The sequence below is a fragment of the Enhydra lutris genome, unplaced genomic scaffold (genome assembly GCF_002288905.1).
Source record: "Enhydra lutris kenyoni isolate GAN:26980312 unplaced genomic scaffold, ASM228890v2 scaffoldscaffold106, whole genome shotgun sequence".
Taxonomy (NCBI): domain Eukaryota; kingdom Metazoa; phylum Chordata; class Mammalia; order Carnivora; family Mustelidae; genus Enhydra; species Enhydra lutris.
In genome coordinates, this window is record NW_019154190.1 from 1,035,536 (window position 1) to 1,057,275 (window position 21,740).

The 21,740-nt window shown below is 62.6% G+C and overlaps 1 protein-coding gene across 1 annotated transcript; it reads left to right on the top strand.

The window, feature by feature from the left end:
- The first annotated feature begins 310 nt into the window (after positions 1 to 310).
- On the top strand, positions 311 to 20,190 carry LOC111139428 (Wnt family member 9A). Its single transcript, XM_022491680.1, has 4 exons — positions 311 to 489; positions 16,525 to 16,781; positions 17,993 to 18,255; positions 19,639 to 20,190. The coding sequence occupies exons 1-4, from the start codon at positions 395 to 397 to the stop codon at positions 20,119 to 20,121; spliced, it is 1,098 nt and encodes a 365-aa protein (XP_022347388.1). The 5' UTR covers positions 311 to 394; the 3' UTR covers positions 20,122 to 20,190.
- Positions 20,191 to 21,740: the final 1,550 nt, after the last annotated feature.

Below are 21,740 nucleotides of genomic sequence, written 5' to 3' on the forward strand. Positions count from 1 at the left end.
GAGCCCCCAGCCCGCCTCCAGCCCCGCCCCCGTGGCCGCCCCGCGTCCCTCCCACCCCGGCCGCCCGGGCTCGCGGCCAGCGCTCCGCCCCAGCCCCGTCCCTGCTCCCCCTACTCCCCACTCCTCCCGCCCCCAACGCGCCCCGCCTCCAGGCGCGGGGCGCGCCCCGACACCCGAAGGGCCGGGCGGCGGCGCGGCCAGGCGGCGCGCTCGGCTCGGGTTTCGGCCCGCCCCCGGCGCCGGCGTGACCCCTCCTTGGGCGCGGGCGGGCCGGGCCCAGCTGGCCGGCGCCCCGCCCCCGGCCCGGGGCTCCGGGCGCTATAAGAGGGCGGCGGCCGCGGGGCACCCTGCGCGGGGCCGAGAGCGCGATGGTCAGCCGCCGAGGCGCGGCAAGATGCTGGATGGGCCCCTGCTGGCGCGCTGGCTGGCCGCGGCCTTCGCGCTGACGCTGCTGCTCGCCGCGCTGCGCCCCTCGGCCGCCTACTTCGGGTAGGTGCCTCGGCGGCCCGGCGGGCGGGCGGGCGGGCGGGCGGCGCGGAGATGGGACGCGGGGCGGGCGGCCCAGGTGCGCGGGCAGCGGGGTGCCGGGCGCTGTTGGCGGCATGCGTGTCGCTCCGTCCACGGGTCAGTGTCCTCGCGGCGCTGCGTGGGGAAAGGGACCGGCGTCCCCGACGGGCTGGCACGGGGCCGTGGTCCTCCGTGACCCCGGAGTCGTCGTCGCCGCGACGCGCCCGTGAGCGGAGCTCCCTGGAGCTCGGGGACCAAGTCTGGTCCGGGAGCTCTGTTAGGCCGCCGAGTTCTGGGGGAACGGCTGGAGCCTCCCCCCGCCCCTACCCACCCTTGCAGCTTACCCCTCCTTTCTCTCCTCGAGAAGTTAATTTAACAACAACAAAAAAATACGTACAAAATCCAGATGTTCCTTGCACTGAGCCCCAAAGGGGGGGGGGACCCAAGCTGGAGGAATTTATTTTTCTTGAGCTTTGCTTCTTATGCCCGCTCTGGCCCCGGCCCGCGGGAGCGCTTCTGTGGGACCAGGCCTAGAGCACAGGGCCCGGCGGGGGCTGTGAACGCGGTCCCCCGCGGTCTCAGGGGTAGCTGCCCCGCGCGCTCTCCGCTCTCTGTAGTAGCAGTTTGCGTGTTTCGGCGCGTCGCTCCCCGCCGTTCTTTTCTGGCCTTCCTCGTCCCTGTCTCCTAGATCTGGGATGTCCAGCCCAGAGCCCTTGGGAGACCCTCTCTGGCTGTGTCACGCTGATGGGCACCCCGAAGTCCGGGCTGGCTCGGCGCGGACAGCCCTCTAGGCCCCTCAGCCTCCGCTCCCGCCGCCCAGGCGCCGCCCCGGGGAGCCGAGGCCCAGCCCTGAGCCCTGGCCCTTGCCCTGGGCTCCCCGGGGCCGCTCCTGGCCGCGGCCCTCTGCCCGTCACCTGTTCCCTCGCCCCTGGCCCCGGCGCCGTCGCGCAGCGGCTGGCCGGCAGAGGGCCCCGTTGGTCCAGAAATATGCCACCGCCAGGGCGGGGAGAGGCCACTGGGCGAGGAGCCCTGCAGGTGTATCCTGTTCTCAAAGAAAATAAAATATTTTCATGGGAAACTTTCCCTTTGTGTTTTTCTTTCCCCCCTTTCTCCTTCTGTTCCTTTCTCCTGGGTCGTCTTCCAGGGTCAGCTCCGTGTCTCCTTCCCCTGGAGACCCCACCCGGCTGCCCTCTCCTGGCTCCGGCTGTGGGCCCAGCCCTGCCTGGGGCCTGGGCTGTTCTAAGGCTGGCACACCCCTGTACGCCATCTGTGCAGGCTTCGCCTCGCCCTCGCGGGCAGAGGGAGGGTCAGAGGATGGCCGTCTGGCCGCAGGTCCACGGTGAGTCACGGCAGCCTGTCAGCCAGCTGTGCCTTCCTGCTCTGCCGGCCCAGCCTCGGGTCTGCTCACCAGGCCTCAGACACACCCTGGCTTGTCTGCTCTATGGGTCTGCCTGCTGCCAGCCCACAGAGGGGAGGTAGAGGTCATGGGTCCTGGCTCCTTGGTTGCTAACACCCCACCCCCACCCTCACCTCAGGCAGCAGAGGGGCTTTGCCCCTCTGGGGAAGTCGTCCAGGTCTGTCCTGCAACTAGTGGGCGTGCAGGGGAATGCAGGGAGGGCTTGGTGCTCCTGGGACCTCTCTGGCCAGCTCTCTGGCCCAGCACTTTGGCCCCAAAGGCTGTCCTGTGCAGAGCACAGGAGGCAGACCTGCTGCCCCAGGGACCAGTCCACTGCCGGCACCAGGCAGGGGAGCTGGGATCCGTGTGATGGACAGAGATCCTGGAGCAGGGGCCGGCCTGGTGCCAGCTGGCCGGGTGAAGGGCAGGAACCCGGTGCTGGAGGGGTCCTTACCCAGCAAACGCCTCGGGAGGGGATCCCCAAGGTGGAACCAGACCCAGAAATAGAGGAGGGGACAAGATGTGCTCGGAACCGGTCTATGTGTGGAGGTCCAGCCCTTCTGGTCTGGGGCCCTTCCTCCTGGCCTAGCAAAGTGGCAGGAGCTGGAGGGCTGGGGGAAGGAGATGGCCCAAGGTGGGCAGGGCAGGGCAGGGCTGGGACTGGGGGCTTCCCTCCCAACCTGGAGTGCAGAAGGAGCAGGAGGAAGGAGCTGGGACCTGGGAGTCAGTCCCTTCTTCTCCCTTCCCCCTCTCCGAAAGCTCTGCCTGGCACGGAGGCTCCCCAGCAGGCCGAGCAGCTCCTGTTACAACCCAGAAACCGAGAGAGGCTGGCCTGGGCTTGGGGGGGGCAGTGTCACGTGGGCGGTGGGAGCCCTCCCTGCCCCCTCACAGAGGCTGCAACTCAAGCCGCCCTGCTCCTGTTGCCCTCTCAGCCTCTGGCCACTAGGCAAGACCCTCCAGGCCGCTGCCTGGCCACGGGGAAGGGGCTCTTCCCTCTTCCTCCAGGGCCTGGCCCTGCTTCTTGGCGGTGTGATTAGCAGGTGGCGTTTCCATCTGGTTCTCCAGGGGCCTAGACAGCTTGGCCTGATGCCCTCCTGGAAGGAGGGGTTGCCTGGCTCCCTGCAGCAAGGGGCTGGCCCGAGGTCTGGCGAGTTTGGGAAACAGACTCAGGCCCCCACCTCCCCATGCCCTATGGACCTGGGTGGGCTGAAAGCTTGGCCTGCACCCGGCCCTGCCTCTGGTATTAGAGGGGAGCAAAAGCAGCCAAGGGAGGGAGGGGTGTTTGTGGAGGCTGAATGTCTGCTCAGGAAGGGGGTCCCTGAACCCAGGGAGAGGCGCCCTGCAACTTGCCCAAGCATGGAGCCAGAGGCTGGGTCCCGCAGAGTGGGTCCCACAGGTCCCTTTGCTTAGAGATCCCACTTGTGCCAAGCCAGCCCCAGCAGAGGCACCCAAGCCGCTACACTTGCCTCCAGGGGCTGCCGGCAGGGGGTGGGGATGGGGGGGCAGAGGCCTCAGTCTTCCAACATCAGTCACCGCCCAAGAACTAGGAAAGGCTATCATGAGCCCTGAGACCCTTTCTTGGTATTGGTCCCAGCACCCCACCTTCTATGGGAAACTTTGCAGGCTGGCTTGGGGAAGAGGTCTGTCTGGAGGAGGCTGCAGCAGGCGTGGCCACGGGGGGACCCCCCAGCCAGGCCAGACATCAGTGTGGGGTTGGGGGCGCACTCGGAGTCAGTCTGAAAGGCAGCTCTGGTGCTCCAGGCCCCCGTTCTGTCTGTGATTGAAACAGAACTCCTATCCCGTCAGTGCACCCTGTTAGGGAATGCAGTTGTGGTTTCTGGTCCGTCTGCAAGGGGTGTGGCCAGCACCACTATCTCATTCCAGAGTGTTCCATCACCCCAGAAACCTCACATCCTGCCCCCACCCTGCCCCCGGCAACCGCTAAGCCACTTTCTGTCTCTGTGGGTTTGCCGGTTCTGGACATGGTGCATAAGCGGAGTCCTACAGCCTGTGGCCTTCGTGGCTGGCTCATGTCAGCCAGCACCCGTCCATGTCGTAGCGTGCGCCCGTGTGCCTTTCCCTTTGTGCCTGGGTGATGTCCGACTGTGTGGGCGCAAAACCATCTCTTTCTTCCGGGCCTCTGTTGACGGATGCCTGGCTGAGTCCCACCGTCAGGTCCTTGTCATGCTGCCATGAGCATTGGTGGACACACTTTCCTGTGTGTTGATCCTGAGAGGTGGAATTCCGGGTCCGGTGGTGACTGTCTCTGTTTCCAAGAACCCAGGACACAGTTTGGCTGCCGTCGTGCATGCCCACCAGCCCTGCAGCAGCGGTCCAGTTTCTCTACAAAGCCGTCAGCTCTCGTTGTCTCTGGCTTTGGGTTTGGTTTTGCTTTTTATTCTAGCTGTTCTGTGGGCGTGGGGTGGCATCTCACCGTGCCCTTCCCTGATGGGTTTGCCCTTCCCTGCTGACTGGCGACATGTTCATCTGTAGCTCTTCTCTGCAGAAATCTCTGCTCCATTTCTGGGCCCAGCTTTTGGCTGGGTTGTGGGTCTTTGTGCTGATTTGTAAGAGCTCTTTATTTATGTGGATCTATTCTCGGACAGCGGACAGGCTGAGCCTCAAGCCGGAAGTGTGTCTCCCAGGGCTGCGAGCACAGGCGACTCGTGTGAGCCTTCCCAGTGCATCATCCTCCGACTTGGGCCTCAGCATGACTGTGTGGAGCAGGAGGCTGTCTTTTTGCTGGGGCCCGGTCTGGAGGCCTGGTCAGGGGCTCTAGGGCACTTGCACAGGAGGCGTCCCTGGCCCTGCCCTCAGGCACTGCTGTCTGATGGGGGTGGCTGTGCATGTGGGGTCAGTTCCGGGGTGTGGGGAGCCCGCTGTATAAGCCTGGGGCCTGGCTGCACGTCCTGTGTGGCCCGGAGAGGAGGGGAGCCCACTGGTCCCTGGAGGAGAAGCGGGGAGGGGCTCCAGGGCTGGAGGAGGCAGCCTGGGCATGGTTGGCCTGTGGGGGGCTGGGGGCTCAGGCTCCCAGTGAGGGAGGTCAGACTCTTGCAGTGGGGCTGGGGAGGCACCAGCAGAGGGGAAGGTGTCCCCAGGGACCCCCTGGTGGGTGGTGGAACAGTGAGCTGAGGGAGCCTTAGCAGTCTGGGCAGATGCTGTTCTCAGCATACACGTGCTGCTGGGAGCAGCCCTGTGAGGCCTCAGGTCCAGTGTTTGCTGGGGACGCTATGAAGAGCTCCTGGGGCTCTGGGGGAGTGTGGGCCTGCAGCAGGAGCTGAGGGGGAGTGCAGGTCCAGGCGAGGGCCTTCTCCTTCTCTGCAGTGTTCAGGGCAGCTGGGTGGCCAGCAGGGAGAGTGGCCCTGTGGGGAGCCCTCAGAGTGGTGCAAGGGGGAATGTGAGGTGGGGAGGGAGAGCATGGAGAGGCCTGGACCCCGGGCCCTGACAGACGTGGGGAGGCGGGTGGAGGGAGCAGGTGGGCAAGGATGGAGACATGCCCCCTCTCTCTGCTTGGTAGAGACTGTCCCTCCTCCCTGTCCTCCTGGCCTGTGCCCCGCCCCCCACCAGCACAGAAGCAAGTAGGAGCAGGTGCTCGGCTGCAGCCTAGACCAGGCCCCTGGGCTGGAGGCCTCCTGAGGCTTCATGGAGAGCCTGAGGTGAGGAGGAAGCCACGGCCACCTGGCCCCCCTCAGCTGTGGGAGCAGATGTCCTACCACAGCCGGCAGCTGTCTGGACGGGGGGACAGCTGGCCTAATCTCGCCCCAGTCCTTGCCACTGTGGCTGGGACCCAACTCCAGAGCTCAGAGCACCGGCAGGACCCTGTCTGGGCTCCCAGGGTGGCCCTGGCCCAGGGCGCCACTTGCTGACTGCCCCAGGCGCCCCCCGCCCCGCCCATGTAGAGGACAAAAGGAGAAGTGTGTGGGTAGCTTTTCTCCTGGAAAAGAATGCACGCACGCGATTCCTCCCGTGGGACTGAGATGAGCCGATAAGGGGCCTGGCTTGGTTTTCCTGGCTGCAGAAACATGACACCTGTCAGCAGGGCCAGCATCAGGCCCACTTAATCCTGGAGGGCATGGGCTCCCTTTGTGCATTGTCCCAGTGGGCAGTGTGGGTGCCCTTGTAGGGCCCTGCCTGGCTCAGCAGGATGGCTGGGTTTCTGGGAGGCCTGGTTGTCTGGTACGTGGGCGAGGCTGGACCCATGGTTGCCAGCATGCCTCTGGTGGGCTGTCAGCCTCCCCCCGGTCCAGGGTTGGTCCCAGCTGACCCCTCCTCCAGAAAGCCAGCTGTGGCCTACCTGCCGTCTACCTCCAGTGAGCCCAGAGCTCTCCTCCAAGCTGCCCTGGGCTGGTGTGTCTAAGGCCCATGGGGGATCCTGTTGTTCCTCTGCTCCCTCACTCTGGACTCGGGAGCCCTGTGTGGGGTCTGCTGGCTCCTTTGCCAAGCTGGCTAGCCCCCTCCTCACCCCAGGCCCTTACTTGCCCAGCTGCACCCGCCCCACCCTGCCGTCTGGCCTGTCAGACGGGGGTTTTGAGGGCGTGTGTTGAGGGGTAGAGGACCCCTCTGGAGCTCCCAGGGCAGGGATATGGGTGGAGGGCTTGGGGCACATCTGGTATGGGTGCAGGAGGTAGGGGCCTGTGGCCCCAGCTGGGTGTGAACAGCAGTGTCTTCCTGTAGGGGCCTCCCAGGGTGGGCTGGGTGGGGGGGCAGGTGGGCTCGGCAGGGGTCCCCCAGGAAAGAACATTGCAGGCTAGGCGGGGGGCAGGTGGGCTGGGCAGGGGCCCCCCAGGAAGGAACACCGTGGGCTGGGTGGGAGGCAGGTGGGCTGGGCAGGGGCCTGCCCGGGACGGCAGCGCCGACCTGGGTGGCGTGCTGGCCGCCCAGCTCCGTGACCCATGGGCCTGGCCCACCGTCCTCCCCTGCCCCTCCCAGCGAGGTTCCTGGCTGGCCTGGCGCCCCTGGCCACAGGAGGAAACCCGGCTGCCCAGCTGGCAGGCCCGGCTCCTCGGGACCAGCAGCCGGACGAGGGAATGGAAAACGGCAAGCCTCAAGCTGCGTTTGTTTTTCTTAGCGATACCTGAGGTAGACGCAGCCAGGGAAGTGGTCTGGCCCAGGACGAGAGGCCGCCGGGGGCTCCCAGATCAGAGCACGTCAGAGCCAGCTTCCTCCTGGACAGAGGGAGTCGCTGCAGCCGCCCCAGGCCACCCCGGGGCGGGACGTCCATCTGGGCTGTCCCATTGTCTGTCCTGGGATCCCTGTCCAAGCTGGGTGTGCGGGAGGTGGTCATGGGGTGACACTCCTGGTGGCTTCTCCAGCTCCCGCCTGCCCCACATCCTGCCTGTCCCTCCCTGTGACAACTCGCAGGGACCTGTGCTGTCGGTGAGACCTGGGGCCATGCAGTCCACTGCTCCTGTTCCTCTGTGAGGCCACAGCTCCCCGTCTTCTCCCCTCACTGTCCGTGAATCTGGGGTCCCATTCAGCTCCCCTGGGTGCCCACGGCATCCCACCCCCTGCTTCAGAAAGAGGCCTATTGGCCAGCAGCCTCCAGGGCCTGGGATCCCAGGGTGTTTGCTGGCCCTGGGGTCCCAGGAGGTTTGCTGGATCTGGGGTCTGGGAGTTTGCTGGGCCTGGGGTTGGACTCGCAGACATCAGGCCTTGTGCGTTGGATTTTGCTGGGTGTGGCTGAGTCCTGTGTCTGCCGGCTGACCCCCGAGCCGGCCCAGCCTGAGCCAGGAGCTCCCCAGAAACACTCAATCTGGAGGTTTGCTACAGCTGCATGGACACAGCCCGTCCATGAGGGAGCAGGGAGGGGGTACCCTGGAATGTCGGGGCCCCGGGCTCTCCCAGCTGACGGAGGTGACAGCTGTCACAGACACAGGGTTGTTTGGCCTGTCGTTGCCACTGGGCCGCCCTCCCACCTTGCTCGCCGTGGCCCGTGGTCCCTGCTTCCTCCTCGGTGTGTCTGGGCCCCCGCTGACTGTGGAGCCCACAGGGAGGGCCCAGCCTCTGGTGGTGTCTGCAGCTCCGCATCCTGCATGCTTGGTGAGGAGATCGGCTAGCACTCAGGAGGATGGAGGGTTAATCTCACAACCAGTTTCTCTGCACTGGAATTTGTTTTGAATTAGATTCACACAGAAATTAAATGCCGTCTGGTGGGGCTGAGGTTTCCTTGGCAGGGTGCTGTGGCTTCTGGAACTCTGGCCTCTACTCCCTCCACCCAGCCCAGGGAGCTGGCTTTGTGGGCAGGATGGCCCTTGGGGTAGCCGGGTCTGTTGGCAGGAGGAAGGGCTGCTGGAATCTGTCCCTGCTGCAGAGTGGGAAGGAGCAAGAGCTCTGGGGCCTAGGCCGTCTGGGCCTGAGGACAAGGACATCTCCATCCCCAGGCTGCCACGCATGGCGGTCTCTGGCCTGGCCCACAGAGGGACACGGGCTCCTCGACGTGGCTGTGCCTCTCCTGCCTGGGTTCTTTTCACTCCCGGGGAGACCGGGGTGGGGTCTCCTCAGAGGTGAGCTGAGTGTCACAGGCCAAATGCAGGTTCTTGCTGTGCTGTTCTTTCTGGAGTTGAGATAAGCCTGCAATTTCTGCAAGGAGTAAGAGACCGCAAAACTGACCCAGCAGGTTTGGAAAAACTGAGTGGAACTGCGGGCAATGAGTGAGTTGTTGGTCCATTTGAAAGCAGATTAGAAATAGCTGAAGAGCACAAGCGAGGTTACCCCAAGCGTGGCCCGTGGGGTGCCTCCACGCCTCCACGGAGGCTAGAGGCCGGACTTGGGGACGCATGGACAGGGCTCCCATCTGAAGACAATGGCCGAGCTGAGCATTTTCTGCAATTCTCATAATTGATCAGCGGCACCTACAGGATTTGGGAGGCCCTGAGGAGCCCCGAGCAGAAAACGCAGAAATCATACCAGAACATCCAGAACCAGACTGGTGAGACGCCTGAAACAAAGCACTGTAAGAGCAGAGGCTGGGCAAACACACACAGATGATCTCTCAGGATGGGGCTGCCTGGCCACGGGCTACAGCGTGGCTGGCTGGGGACCTGCTAGGGGATGCCTCCCAGACGCGTTCCTGTGAGGCAGCCATGGAGGATGCGGAAACATGCAACTTCAGACTGTGGGGCAGAGATGGGATAGCAAGAAACAACCCAACATGAGGCAGGACAGGAGGGACAGAAACAGAGCAGGCAGGCCCAGCAGACAGTGGAGGACACACCCCCGCTGTGTGGCTGAGTGCATCTGGGTTGCCGTGGGGTTGTAGGTCTGATCACTGGGTCCAGGAGACACAGACAAGACATCAGCATAGAGAATGCAGGAGGATGGAGACACAACACACCAACTCAGTGGACTGTAAGGCAGAGAGCAAAGCTAGAGAAAAGATGCAGAAAGATGCGCCATGATCCAGGCCCTGCATGGCCACCTGGTCTGTGACCTGGGCTCTGCACGTGACCTGACTGTGACCGGGGTCTCCACAGTGAACTGACTATGACCCAGGCTCTGCACTGTGACCTGACTGTGACCCAAACTCTGCACGATGACCTGGGCTCTACACAGTGACCTGACCATGACCCGGGCTCTGCACGGCAACCTGACTGTGACCTGGGGTCTGCACGGTGACCTGACCATGACCCAGGCTCTGCACGGTGTCCTGAGCCATGACCCGGGCTCTGCACAGTGACCTGAGCTGTGACCTGGGCTCTGCACGATGACCTGACTGTGACCTGGGATCTGCATGGTGATCTGACTGTGACCTGACCATGACCCAGGCTCTGCACGACCACCTGGTCTGTGACTTGGGCTCTACACGGTGACCTGACCATGACCCAGGCTCTGCACGGCAACCTGACCATGACCTGGGGTCTGCACGGTGACCTGACCATGACCCGGGCTCTGCACGGTGACCTGAGCCATGACCTGGGCTCTGCACGATGACCTCTGACTGTGACCGACACAATGCACAGTGACCCCTGAGCCGTGCCCCAGGGTCTGCACGGTGACCTGAGCCATGACCTGGGGACTGCATGGCAACCTGACCATGACCTGGGGTCTGCACGGTGACCTGAGCCATGACCAGGACTCTGCACGGTGACCTGAGCTGTGACCCGGGGCCTGCACGGTGACCCCTGACTGTGACCAACATGCTGCATGGTGACCCCTGAATCATGCCCCAGGGTCTGCATGGTAACCTGAGCCATGACCTGGGCTTTGCATGGTGACCTGAGCTGTGACTCGGGCTCTGCGTGGTGACCCCTGCGCTATGCCCCAGGGTCTGCACGATGACCTGAGCTTGGCACGGTGACCTGTGCTGTGACCTAGGCTCTGCGCAGTGACCTGAGCTGTGACCCGGGCTCTGCATGGTGACCCCTGGGCTGTGACCTGAGCTCTGCATGGTGACCTGAGGTCTGCACGGCAACCTGAGCTGTGACCCACACTCTGCATGGTAACCCCTGGGCTGTGACCTGGGCTCTGACCCCGACCAGCACAGTGACCTGAGCTGTAACCCGGGCTCTGCATTGTGACCCCTGGGCTGTGACCTGGGCTCTGCACGGTGACCCCTGCGCTGTGACCTGGGCTCTGCATGGTAACCCCTGGGCTCTGACCCCGGGTCTGCATGGTGACCTGAGCTGTGACCCGGACTCTGCACGGTGACCCCTGGGCTGTGACCCAGGCTCCACACAGTGATCTGATTTTGAGGCAGGTGCCGTAGGAGTATATTTGAGGAATTTGAGGAAATGCATAATTGAGAAGTGCAGAGGAGCCTGGAAGCCCTCAGCAACTGTAGGTCACAGATTGAGGCAAAGAGCAGGGAGCTAAACCCAGAGAAAGCAGAAGGAAGGACGCAGAAGTGAGGAAACAACCCCCTTGCGTTAGAGACGAAGGGGTCCCCTCATGGGCAGACCTGACGAGCTGGATGGGGCGATCGCCCATGGGAGCTGCAGACGCGCCTGCACAGAGGTGTGTGGATGACTTCAGGGCAGGCCTGGAGCATGGCTGAGCGTCACACAGTGTGCCCATGCACTGGGGTAGCATCTGATGCACAAGGGAGTGAGGCACCCACATTCAGCAGACGGGTGCTCTCCGAAAACAGGGTGTTCTCGGCATGAGGGCGCTGTCACAGAAGACCACACTCCGTCTTGTTCCCTGGGTGTGGAATGTGCAGGGCAGGCAGACCTCAGAGACAAAGTGGATTAGTGCTGGCCAGGGGCTGGGACCAGGAGCTAAGGGGTGCATGTCATTTTGAGACCATGAAATGCCCTAAAATCGGCCATGGCCATGTTTGCACATATCTGAGAATATACGGCAAACCCCTGAACTGTAGACCTTAAATGGGTGATTTTATGGCGTGGGAATTATATCTCAATAAAGCTGCTTGGAAAAGAGAAGGAAAAAGAAAAGAAAGAAGAGTAATCGGATCAGAAGGGAGATCTTTTCCAGAAAAGGTCAGGCTTCATGCCGAGTTCTACCGAGAAGTTAAGAAGATGTGATTCTAATCTGACCAGTCTTCTAGGCGGTTTAACAAACGAATTCTCTCTGAGGCACTGACCCCCGGCAGGACGAGCACGGAAGAGAAAATTACAAACACAGATGCGAAAGGCCGAGACACGACATTCTGGGGTTATGGCTAGCTGCACAGAGGAAGGCCAAGCCCCTCCCGGCTGAGGGACGCGGGTGTCTGGCCTCGGGAAGACAAGGGAGTGGAATTCCTTGTTTTAGCAGATTAAAGTGGAAAAATCCCGTGCCAGTAGAGGCAGGGACCCCATCTAATGACCTTCGACATCGGCTTGTATGTTTTGGAAAGCTCATAGCGAACAGAAAGCAGAGGCGGCTCCTTTAACCTGCTGTGGGGTGGCCCAGAAGATAGCCAGCCAACCTCAGTCTTGTTGGTGAATGGACCAGAGCTTCCCTTTTAAGACCAGGAGTCAGACAGGGATGCCCGCTGCCACACTAATCTGAACCCACGTGATGCCACGTGATCCCTCAGGCAGGATGGGAGTGGGTCTGTCCTATGACAATAGGGCACATTCCCCGGCTCTGGCCTCTGGTGTTTCGCCCACCTGCAGGGTGTCCGTGTCTCCCTCGGGCTGGGTCTGGGAGGCAGAGATGTGAGTTTGGGCAGTGGGGGTGAGGGAGGGGGCAGGGTCCCTGCTCCCAGGACTGACGCCCATGTTTCTGTCCCACATGGCGCCCGCCTGCCCAGAAGCTCACTGGATGGCGCTGCAGGGCCAGGGACGGGGCACTGTTGGACCACTGCATTGTGGCTCACAAGGCCCTCACTGTGGCAGGAAGGCAAGCAGGACGGCCTGGGACAGAAGAGGACGAAAGCAGCTCTGTGTCTCAGAAGACCACACGGCGGGTCACAGCACATCTGAAGACCATCGGAGGTGATCACGGCATGGGCGCAGCGCATGTGCAAAGGCCAGTCACCATCCGACTGGTCTCACTTCTGTGGGTGACACATCATCTCTCCTGGAATCTGGCACTGACCAGCATGAGGCGGACCACAGGTGCGGAATCCGCCCGAAGAGCCGGGAGAGTGGTAGGAGGGACTGCCATAGACTCACTGTAACTCTGCAGAAAACCCGTGGTGGGTATGAGCCTTGACCTCTAGGGAGCGTGAGCCTTGGGTGGGCTCCGGGACCCCCGGCCAGCATGGGCCTTGGTGGGCGTCAGGACCTCTGAGCCAGTGCAGAGCCAGCTTGTGCCCTCAGGACAGGCCCCAGTCACACAGCAGGTTGTGAACCACTGGCCCAGGGCAAAGCCCAGAGTAGCTGCTGTGAGGCCGTGGTGACATTGCAGGGCAGTGTGGAGCCAGGACCCCCCGGGTGCTGCCCCACCTGGAATGCGGATGCTGGCTCCCATGGACGGAGTGCAGGTGTACTGTCGTTGAGGAGAAGGCAGCTGTATCACTTGAGCAGATGCGGGTTTCCAAGTGCAGTGGAAGAAGGGGCACGTGCAGAAGGAAGTTGTGCAGGACGGAACTTGCGTTTATGGGGACACGCTGTGAGGGGAACCCCAGGCTGTCTGGATAGGTTTGTGCCTGCGCAGTCACTGCAGGAATCCGAGCACTGTCCTCGGAGCTCGCAGGAAGGTTCGCAGGTACTGGAGGGAGGGCTGCGTTACCAGCCCTGCTGCCCGGCTCCCCCTCCATCACTCTGTCTTTGGTTTTTCTTTACTTCTGATATAGCCAAATTTATTAATCTTTTCTCTTTTTTATCATTCTGTCCCGCTCGCCCCTGGAGTACATCGTTGGTCCTTGATGCAGCATTCAGCCATTCATGAGCGACGTGTAATACCCGGTCTTTTGATAATACCTGTCCCAAGCCGCTGGGCTGCCTCTTAGACCTGCTTGGGATGCCATCCTGGGAATGGCCCCACACTGGCCAAGGGCAGCTGGATGGGGCGGGGACGGGGGGGTCCTGCTGCCCGCCCACTGAGGGGCTGTTGTCTGTGGTGGCCTACCCAGGCTCTGCTCCTCTGCATGCTACCTGTGTGCCTGTCTTCCCGCCCGTCCTGGGCCAGATGGCCGGGGCGGGGAAGCAGCTGTTTTGGATGGGGTCAGGTGTGCTGGTGTGGGGTGGGCAGCTGGGCAGGGGCGTTCTCCGGGCTGGAAGGTGCAGCCTCCAGACGTGGGCCCGCGGTCAGACAATGGCCGCCACAGTCTGACATGTGGGGCCAAGGGGTTGTATGCGAAGCGCTGCTGTTTGGAACAGGCCACATGGTCCTACGTACCCGTGGCAAGCTCACAGGCCTTGGGAACAGGAGGGTGCCTCTTCTGCCTCAGGCTTCCTGGGTCCAGGGCTGACCCATGCCTACAAGCCCCCGGGGCAGCCGGCTGGGACTTTCTGGCCCCTGCAAGGACTCCACGGAACAGAGGGCCCATCTGTTTCGCCAGGCCCTAGGCTCCCGCCTCCGGGGATCTCATGTAATGGCCAGCGGCGGGCACTGTGGAAGCGACATGGGTTTCTGTGGGTTCCAGAGATCTGTCTGTAGCCTGTAATTCCAGAAAGAGCATTGGTAGGTGAGCTTTGGAAACGTTTAGTCCAGAATTTTGGCCGTGGGGGAATATCTCTTCCCGTGCGCACAACAGTCCCAATCTGTACTCCTATGAGGAGGGAAAAATCCCACCGGCTTGACGTTGTGTTTCTGAGGTGGGGGGAGGCTTGCAATCCCTTCCGGGAAGCCACTGTGTGTACCCCATGGGCAGGTGCACCACCCCTTGGAAATGCACACTCGCACACAGGAAGGAAGTTGGCTCCGGGTCTGGGATCCCAGTTGCAGCATTTCCCTGAATCCCCTGCTCTTGGAGAAGGTCAGGTGTACTGCCGGAGCCTCCCTCACAGAGCATACCCTGCTCTGAGCGCTCTGTGAATCTCTTTCCTTCCCCTACACTCCTGTAGGCTCCCGTCTATGTTTGGGTTTTGGTCCTGGGCGCCACCCCATTCCCCGTACCCTGTGTACCGTCTGCCTGCTTACCACCACCACCTCCATGTGGTTCTGTCCTCTGTCACTGTAGCCCGGGGGTACCCTTGGTGGAGCACACCGCAGGAGTGAGGGGGGCCTGGGGCAGAGGCTGGCCTCAGTGTGGATGCCGGCTGTCCCTGGGCATGCGGTGTGGACGTGGGCTGTACCCAGGCGTGTGGTATGGACGCAGGCTGTCCCTGGGCTTGCGGTGTGGATGCGGGCTGTCCCTGGGCATGGGGTATGGACACGGGCCATGCGGTTGGGTGCGGTTGGGGCACAGGGTCACCCCCTCCACTTGTCCACACCCACCCTGCCTTAACCAGCACAGCCCCAGGTGCCCCCGGGGGGGCCTTGCAGGACTGTCTTGCTGCCAGCCTAGGGCTGGGCTAACCTCGGAGAGTTAGTCTGGGGGACGGGCAGCTTGTAGGCTAGGGCTCTGCCGATGCACAGCGGCAGTGGTCTGAGCACAGCTGTTGACATTCCTGTCTGAGGACGAGTCTCGCCCATGTGAGCTGCCTTTGTGTGGGGAGAGTGGCTCTTCCAGCCTCTGTTGCGGGTCCTCAGGCCTCTGCCTGCCCCTGGCCCAGCTCGGCAGCTGTCCCTGTCTTTGAGGCTATCTGAGCTCCAGTGGGCCTGAAGGCCTACCATGCTGCCTGATGTGGACCCCTCCCGCATCCCTGTGCCCTTGGGCATGAAGCCCAAACCCTGGGATGGGAACTGGGGGTGCAGGTCACTGCCTCCTCCCTTACCAGCTGCTTTCCAGCCCAGTGTCCTAGCTCTGAGCTCACAGACACGTTCTTCCCGAAGGCCTTGCTGCCCACATGAGGCCTGCCTGTGCCTTGGGGACTTTTGGAGCTTCTCCTTCAGCCCACACCCATGCTGGTCATGGTGCAGCAGCTGGACCTCCAAGCCATGTGTTCTGCAGGGTCTGCAGGAACCCATCTTGGGTTCTTCTCACCAACACTCTAGTCTCCAGGGCCAGCTGGAACCCCGCTCCCCTGCAGCTTTCTGCTCAACCCCTCAGAGCTCACTGGTACCACATTGGCTCAGAGCACCCCTGGGGAGCAGGGCCAAAGCCTGGGGTGGGTCTTCTCAGGGTGCACACTGCATCTGAGTGTGAAGAGGGTGGGAGACATTGGCCTTTCCCTCTGTGTCCATCACTGCCCTCAGGCCTGCCTTTGTGGCTTCACCCTTCACGGTGTGTGTGTCTCTCCCACCTGCCTCCCTGCTCCTGACTCCAAACCGCAGGCCTAGCCCAGAATGGAGGGGCTTTGGAAGCCAGGAGCCCAGGAAGTCCCCAGGGAGCCTGGCCTTCAGGGTTGCTGCTGTGGTGTGCCACAGGCCCTGGTCTGCTGCAGGCTGGGGTTGGAGGGAGCTGTAGAAAGCCTGTGGGAGCCTGCCCAGTGGCAACCATGCCCCTGAGGGGCTTTAGAGGTGCAGCAGGAGGAGGGATGGAGCACCGTGTGGGGTTAAGTGTCAGGGAATGCCTGGCACCCCTGGCTGCTCCAGGTTGGCTGGCTGGGATGGGGGGGCTTGTTTCCTGTGATGCTCATGTTGGGGGAGGGTGTAGCTGGGCACCCATCCCTCCTGAGGGTTAAGGGTCTGGCCGGGGCTGGGCAGGGGTGTGCCTGGAGCCCAGATGTGGTGTCACCTGCGGGGGACCACTGAGATCTGTGGGTCAGAGCACCAATGGGAGGTCAGGATCAGTCCATCCCTGGATGAAGCACAAGAAACGGGGCTTGGAGGAGCCTGAGAGCATGTGACTGGCTCACAGGAGAGAGGTGGGGCTGCAGGAGAACCAGGAGATGGCCTGGGTTCCACTGGGAGGTGCTCAGTGGCCCAGGAGTTCCGGGAGGCCCCACTGGGACCTGCAGGGGCCTCTGAACAGGCTGCCAGAGACCCTCTCCAAGAGGCTTCAGGGCTGTGATGGGTCTGGGCCATCCCATCTGGGGTCGGCAGAGGGTGGGGGTCCTGGAGCGTGCACAGTCCAACTGGGTAAGCAGGCAGAAGAGCAGGTGGGTGTGTTGGATGTGGTTCCCTTGTGGCCTGGGCTGCTGCACCCCTCCTGGCCCTTGGAGCACATCCTGTGTGTGTGTGTATGTGTGTGTGTGTGTGTGTGTTTGTGTGCGTGGCGGCCCTCACCCTAGCTTCTCTGTGCCCAGGCTGACAGGCAGTGAGCCCCTGACCATTCTCCCACTGACCCTGGAGCCTGAGGCCGCCGCCCAGGCACACTACAAGGCGTGTGACCGGCTGAAGCTGGAGCGCAAGCAGAGACGCATGTGCCGCAGAGACCCAGGCGTGGCTGAGACGCTGGTGGAGGCGGTCAGCATGAGCGCGCTGGAGTGCCAGTACCAGTTCCGGTTCGAGCGCTGGAACTGCACATTGGAGGGCCGCTACCGGGCCAGCCTGCTCAAGCGGGGTGAGTGCGCGAAAGGCGCTCCGTAGCAGGATGTCCCCGGGGCCTCTGTGCCTCTGGCTGGCCCCAGGGAACCTGGGGGTGTGGTGAGGACATGGCGGGGCTTGACTGTCCTCCTGCCCCGCTCCCTAACGGCTGCTCCTCCACTTGATTCGCCCTTCCATCCTGACCCATCCCTCCCTCCTCCTGACCCCATGTACCTGCCGCTAGGACCTCTTCTGCCCTGCTCCTCCGGTCTGGCTCCTCTGTCCTGCTCCGCCCTGCTTCCAGATGTGCGGAGTCCACCTCCTGCCCCGCCCCTCCTGCCTGGCCATGCCCCTTTCCCCCACCACCCCCCCCCCTAGCCCCCCCCCCACCCCCCCGCCCCCCGCCTCCCCCTCCCTGCCCCCTTTAGCCTCCTTCACCTGCCCTGCCCCTTCCTCCTGGCCCCGCTCTGCCCCGCCCCCTCTAGCCTCCTCCCCCCCCTCCCCGCCCCGCCCCCTTCAGCCTCCTCCACCTGCCCCGCCCCTCCCGCCTGGCCCCGCCCCTTCCCCAAACCGCCCCCTCTAGCCTTCTCCACCTGGCCTGCCCCTCCCACCTGGCCAGCCCCTAACCCTACCCTGCCCGGTTCCTACCCCGCCTCTAGCCGAGCCCCTTCTCGGGGACCAGTTGCTGGCAGCAGGAGGCCTTTGGGCAGCTTTGGCAGCTTTGATGACTCTTGCCACTTGGCGGTGACTGATGCCCAGCGGCTGGGCAGGAGGGGCAGAGGTCCAGCTGGTGCCCTGAGGATAGAGCCTTCTTTCTCCTGTGTCCTTGGGATTTTGATTGGAGCTTCTCAACGGCCTCATTTAAAAACTGGGGACCTGAGGCCCAGGGCAGGCAGGACAGGGCTCTCCAAGGCCCGCAGCCAGTCTGGTGGGTGGGAGACCCAGAAGGACGAGGTCGCTGGTCCCTGCGTAGAGCCTAGGTCTCCACGTGCTTTGAATCCTCTCTCCACCCCACTCTGGGCCGGGGCACACGGGAGTGCCTCCTCCCTGCAGGTGTGCAAGGCAGTCCAGGCAGGTACGCCCCCAGCCAAGGTGAACGCCAGCGAGGACCCTTTCCATGCACCCTGCTTGTGCTCAGGGTTCAGGGCTCCAGCTGACCTGCCGTGGTTTGGCCACACCTGGGTCAGGTGGGGGTGCTCCCGTGGCCTCACAGGCCCTAAGGTCCCTGCATCCCCACCCGCCCCCCAGGCTTCAAGGAGACCGCCTTCCTCTATGCCATCTCCTCGGCGGGCCTGACACACGCCCTGGCGAAGGCGTGCAGCGCCGGCCGCATGGAGCGCTGCACCTGTGACGAGGCCCCAGACCTGGAGAACCGTGAGGCCTGGCAGTGGGGGGGCTGTGGGGACAACCTCAAGTACAGCAGCAAGTTCGTCAAGGAGTTCCTGGGCCGGCGGTCGAGCAAAGATCTGAGAGCCCGCGTGGACTTCCACAACAACCTCGTGGGTGTGAAGGCAAGCGGGGTGGGGCGCGGAGGGGTGTGGAGGGGGGTGTGGGGCGCGGGACTGCGGCCTGGGGGCTCTCAAGTGACCAGGAGGCTCCTGGTCTTACAGGGATGACTAGCTGCAGCTGCGTTCTTACGTGGGATGGGGGTTGGGCTGTAAGGTCTGGTTGGGCCCTTCTGGGGGCTGCGGGCAGCCAGCCAGCAGCCAGCAGGCTGGGTCTGGGGGTGCCTGGCTCCCACGATCCTCTGCCCTCCCTATAGCCCCTCAGCCCCCAGGGGTCCACAGCAGCGGAGGAGGCCTGGGGACAGAATGCCCATCCCCGTAGTCCCGTACAGCCTGGCCTTGAGGCTCCACGTGCTCACCAGGCAGCCCCTGGGATGTGAAGCCCTAGCCTGGGAGGGGTGAGGTAATTAGAGCCAGCCCGGGTCTGAGCCTCTCTTTATTGAGAAACCAGAGGTCTGAGTCCTGCACTCATTAAAGAATCAATTTCCCCCTTTTTCTTCAGAGCCCTTGTTCCTCCTTCTGCCCTCCGGAGAGGGGTGGGAGCAGATTAAATCCCCAAGGCGAGGCTACTTCTTTTTTTGGAGTTCTCTCCTTTGTAAACTATTAATGAAAAGTCAGGATATGGAAAGTGCTCCATTAGCTCTGCGGGGCCTGGGTAAGCAGCGTTTTAATTAAATTTGTCCGGGTTTCTCAGCAAAGTGTCATTAAATGTGACTCTTGTATTGCCTGGCCAGAGGGCAGCTACGTTCCTAATCCCCCTCAAGCCCACCGGCCCTCCCTGGGAGTAGCGTGGGAGCTCTGGCCTGTCTCAGGATAGGCCCCACTGGGGAGGGCCTCCCCTCTCTGCTGCCAGAGACCCCAGTGTGGGTGGTCAGGCAGGAGGCCCCTCCGGGCAGCCGTGCGTGCGTGTGTGTGTGTGTGCGCACACGCGTGTGCACATGTGGAGGTAGGGGTGCTGCTCCTCCTCTCTGGGGCCAACCCAGAGGATCTAGTGGCCAGTTCTACCAGGTGGGCAAGCTAACTCATGTGTCCTCCCTTCTGCAGGAAGCAGGCTGCTGACACCAGACTGGGAGGTTCTGGGGCGGTGTTGCTATCAGGGTGACAGGGGTGGCGTGCTCAGCCACCTGCAGAGGGCAGCCCTGGATGCAGGGAGGGACTGTCTGCACAGGAGGCCTCCACTCTGGAGGTCATAGCACAGGATGGAGGACTTCTGTCCTGGGCCACCTGTGGCTTGGAGGAGAGAGGGACAGACAGACACATGAGCTGGGGAGCCTGGTGATCCCCCAGGTGGGGTTGGGTCTAGGGGAGCTGGTCATCTGCAGGGGCTGTTCCTGGCTTCACAGTGTGGCCCTCATGCCCAGCTCCCTTCCCCACCTCCCCCCCCACCAGGTAATCAAGGCTGGGGTGGAGACCACATGCAAGTGCCACGGAGTATCGGGCTCCTGCACCGTGCGGACATGCTGGCGGCAGCTGGCGCCCTTCCACGAGGTGGGCAAACGCCTAAAACACAAGTACGAGACGGCACTCAAGGTGGGCAGCACCACCAATGAAGCCACCGGTGAAGCCGGTGCCATCTCTCCGCCTCGGGGCCGGGCGGCAGGGACAGGCGGCAGCGACCCGCTGCCCCGCACGCCGGAGCTCGTGCACCTGGATGACTCGCCCAGCTTCTGCCTGGCCAGCCGCTTCTCTCCGGGGACCGCAGGTCGCAGGTGCCACAGGGAGAAGAACTGTGAGAGCATCTGCTGTGGGCGTGGCCACAATACACAGAGTCGGGTGGTGACACGGCCCTGCCAGTGCCAGGTTCGCTGGTGCTGCTACGTGGAGTGTAGGCAGTGCACACAGCGTGAGGAGGTCTACACCTGCAAGGGCTGAGCTCCCGGTCCGGCCCGGCCTGGCTGGTGCAGGGTAGAGGCTGTGCGTGCAGCACTGGGGGTCTGCACTTGCAGGGGCTGAGCCCCCGTCAGGCCCAGCCCGGCTGCTGTAGCGTAGAGGCTGTGTGTGCAGCACGGGGGTGTCTACACCTGCAGGGGCTGAGCCCCCGGTCTGGCAGGGCCCAGCTGCTGCAGGGTGGAGATTGTGCGTGCCGGGTGAGGGGTCTGCAACTGCAGGGGCAGAGCCCATGGGCTGCAGCCCTCAGCACACTTGGCACATGGTGGCGGGAGCCCAGACATTGGCTGACTTGGCTGTCTCTGCCCTTTGTCCCCCCTCCAGAGACCCAGAGGTGGGGAGTGGCCCTGGTCTGGCCCCTGCATCCCCGTTGTCCGCCCCCTCCCACTGACCTGAGAGCATTGTACAATGCTTTCCAAACTCTGTCCATCCCTAAGAGGCCAGTTCCTGCAGAGCGAAGACCCTCCCTGCTCTGGGCTCCTTCGGAGGAGCAGCAGGTGCACCTTTGTGACCACACAGGGTCCTTGTGCAGCTGCCTGTGGGCTGTCCTGCTCCAGCACTGGCTTAGAGAGTCAAACCACTAGGAGAGAGACAGCCCAGCCACCCAGGTGTGCGGGGGCGGAGGGGTTCCCTGCGGTCCCTTCTTACATGGAGCGCTTCTCTCGGGAGTGATAGCGGTGACTTTTAAATTATTTTTATTTAACTAATATATAATTATTACTTGTCCATCCCTGCCCTGTCTCAGGCTGCAGCTCCCCCTACTCCTGGCGGAGCCCGGTCTGGAAGGCCCCTTTCCTCCCTCCCCTCGGTGTCCCCTGCTAACCTCTTTGCCTGATCTGCTTTGTTGTTTGAAACCACTAAATCAAGAGGGATGTTGCTGTTGTTGTTTTTCAAGTAGTAAAGCAGGTTGTGTCTGGCCACTGCCTTCAGGGCTTCTGGGAGCCAGGTGTCTGTAGCCAGGCTTGCTGCCCCTAGTGAGACTGTCCTGGGAGTTGGGCGGACCCTGCTCTGGGCGACTTCGGGCATTCAGCCCTGCACTCCAGGCCTTCCTATGTAGGTTTGGAGGCCACGGGTGGCCAAGGATGGTCTGCCCTCCCTGCAGAGGTGGGCATAGCAGAGGGGAAAGGATAGCCCCTGGGAGGGATCCTTTCATAGCTTGCTTTGTGTTACTGCAGGAGAAGGCAGTGGATGGTGACAATCCGGGGCTAGGATTTGGCAAGCCGCAGGCTGTTCTCCTTGGCCATGCTATTGTCTTTGCAGGAAAGGAAAACAGATGGATTACACTGATCTGGTTTGGTTTGAGTGTGTGTGCATGTGGGCACGAGTGTATATATGTGCATGAATGCGCACGTGCATGTGAAGTGTACGTGTGCATGAAGGCACCTGCATGTCTGTGTGTGTGTTGTGTGCTCGTGTGTGACACATGTTATGTGTGTGCATGAGTGTGCCTGTGAGCACATGAGTGCATATGTGCTGGTGTGCATGCGTGTGTTGTGTGAGAACATGTGCGTGTATGATGCATATGTGGTTGTGTGTGCATGCACATGGGTGAGCGTGTGTGTGCAAATGTGTGCACGTGTGGTGTGTGTGTGGTTGTGTGTGCA

Coding starts and splice junctions, on each gene's coding strand:
- LOC111139428 (XM_022491680.1), top strand. CDS start 395: ATGCTGGATGGGCCCCTGCTGGCGCGCTGGCTGGCCGCGGCCTTCGCG. Junction 490..16,524: donor CCCTCGGCCGCCTACTTCGG/GTAGGTGCCTCG, acceptor CTCTGTGCCCAG/GCTGACAGGCAGTGAGCCCC. Junction 18,256..19,638: donor ACAACCTCGTGGGTGTGAAG/GCAAGCGGGGTG, acceptor CCCCCCCACCAG/GTAATCAAGGCTGGGGTGGA.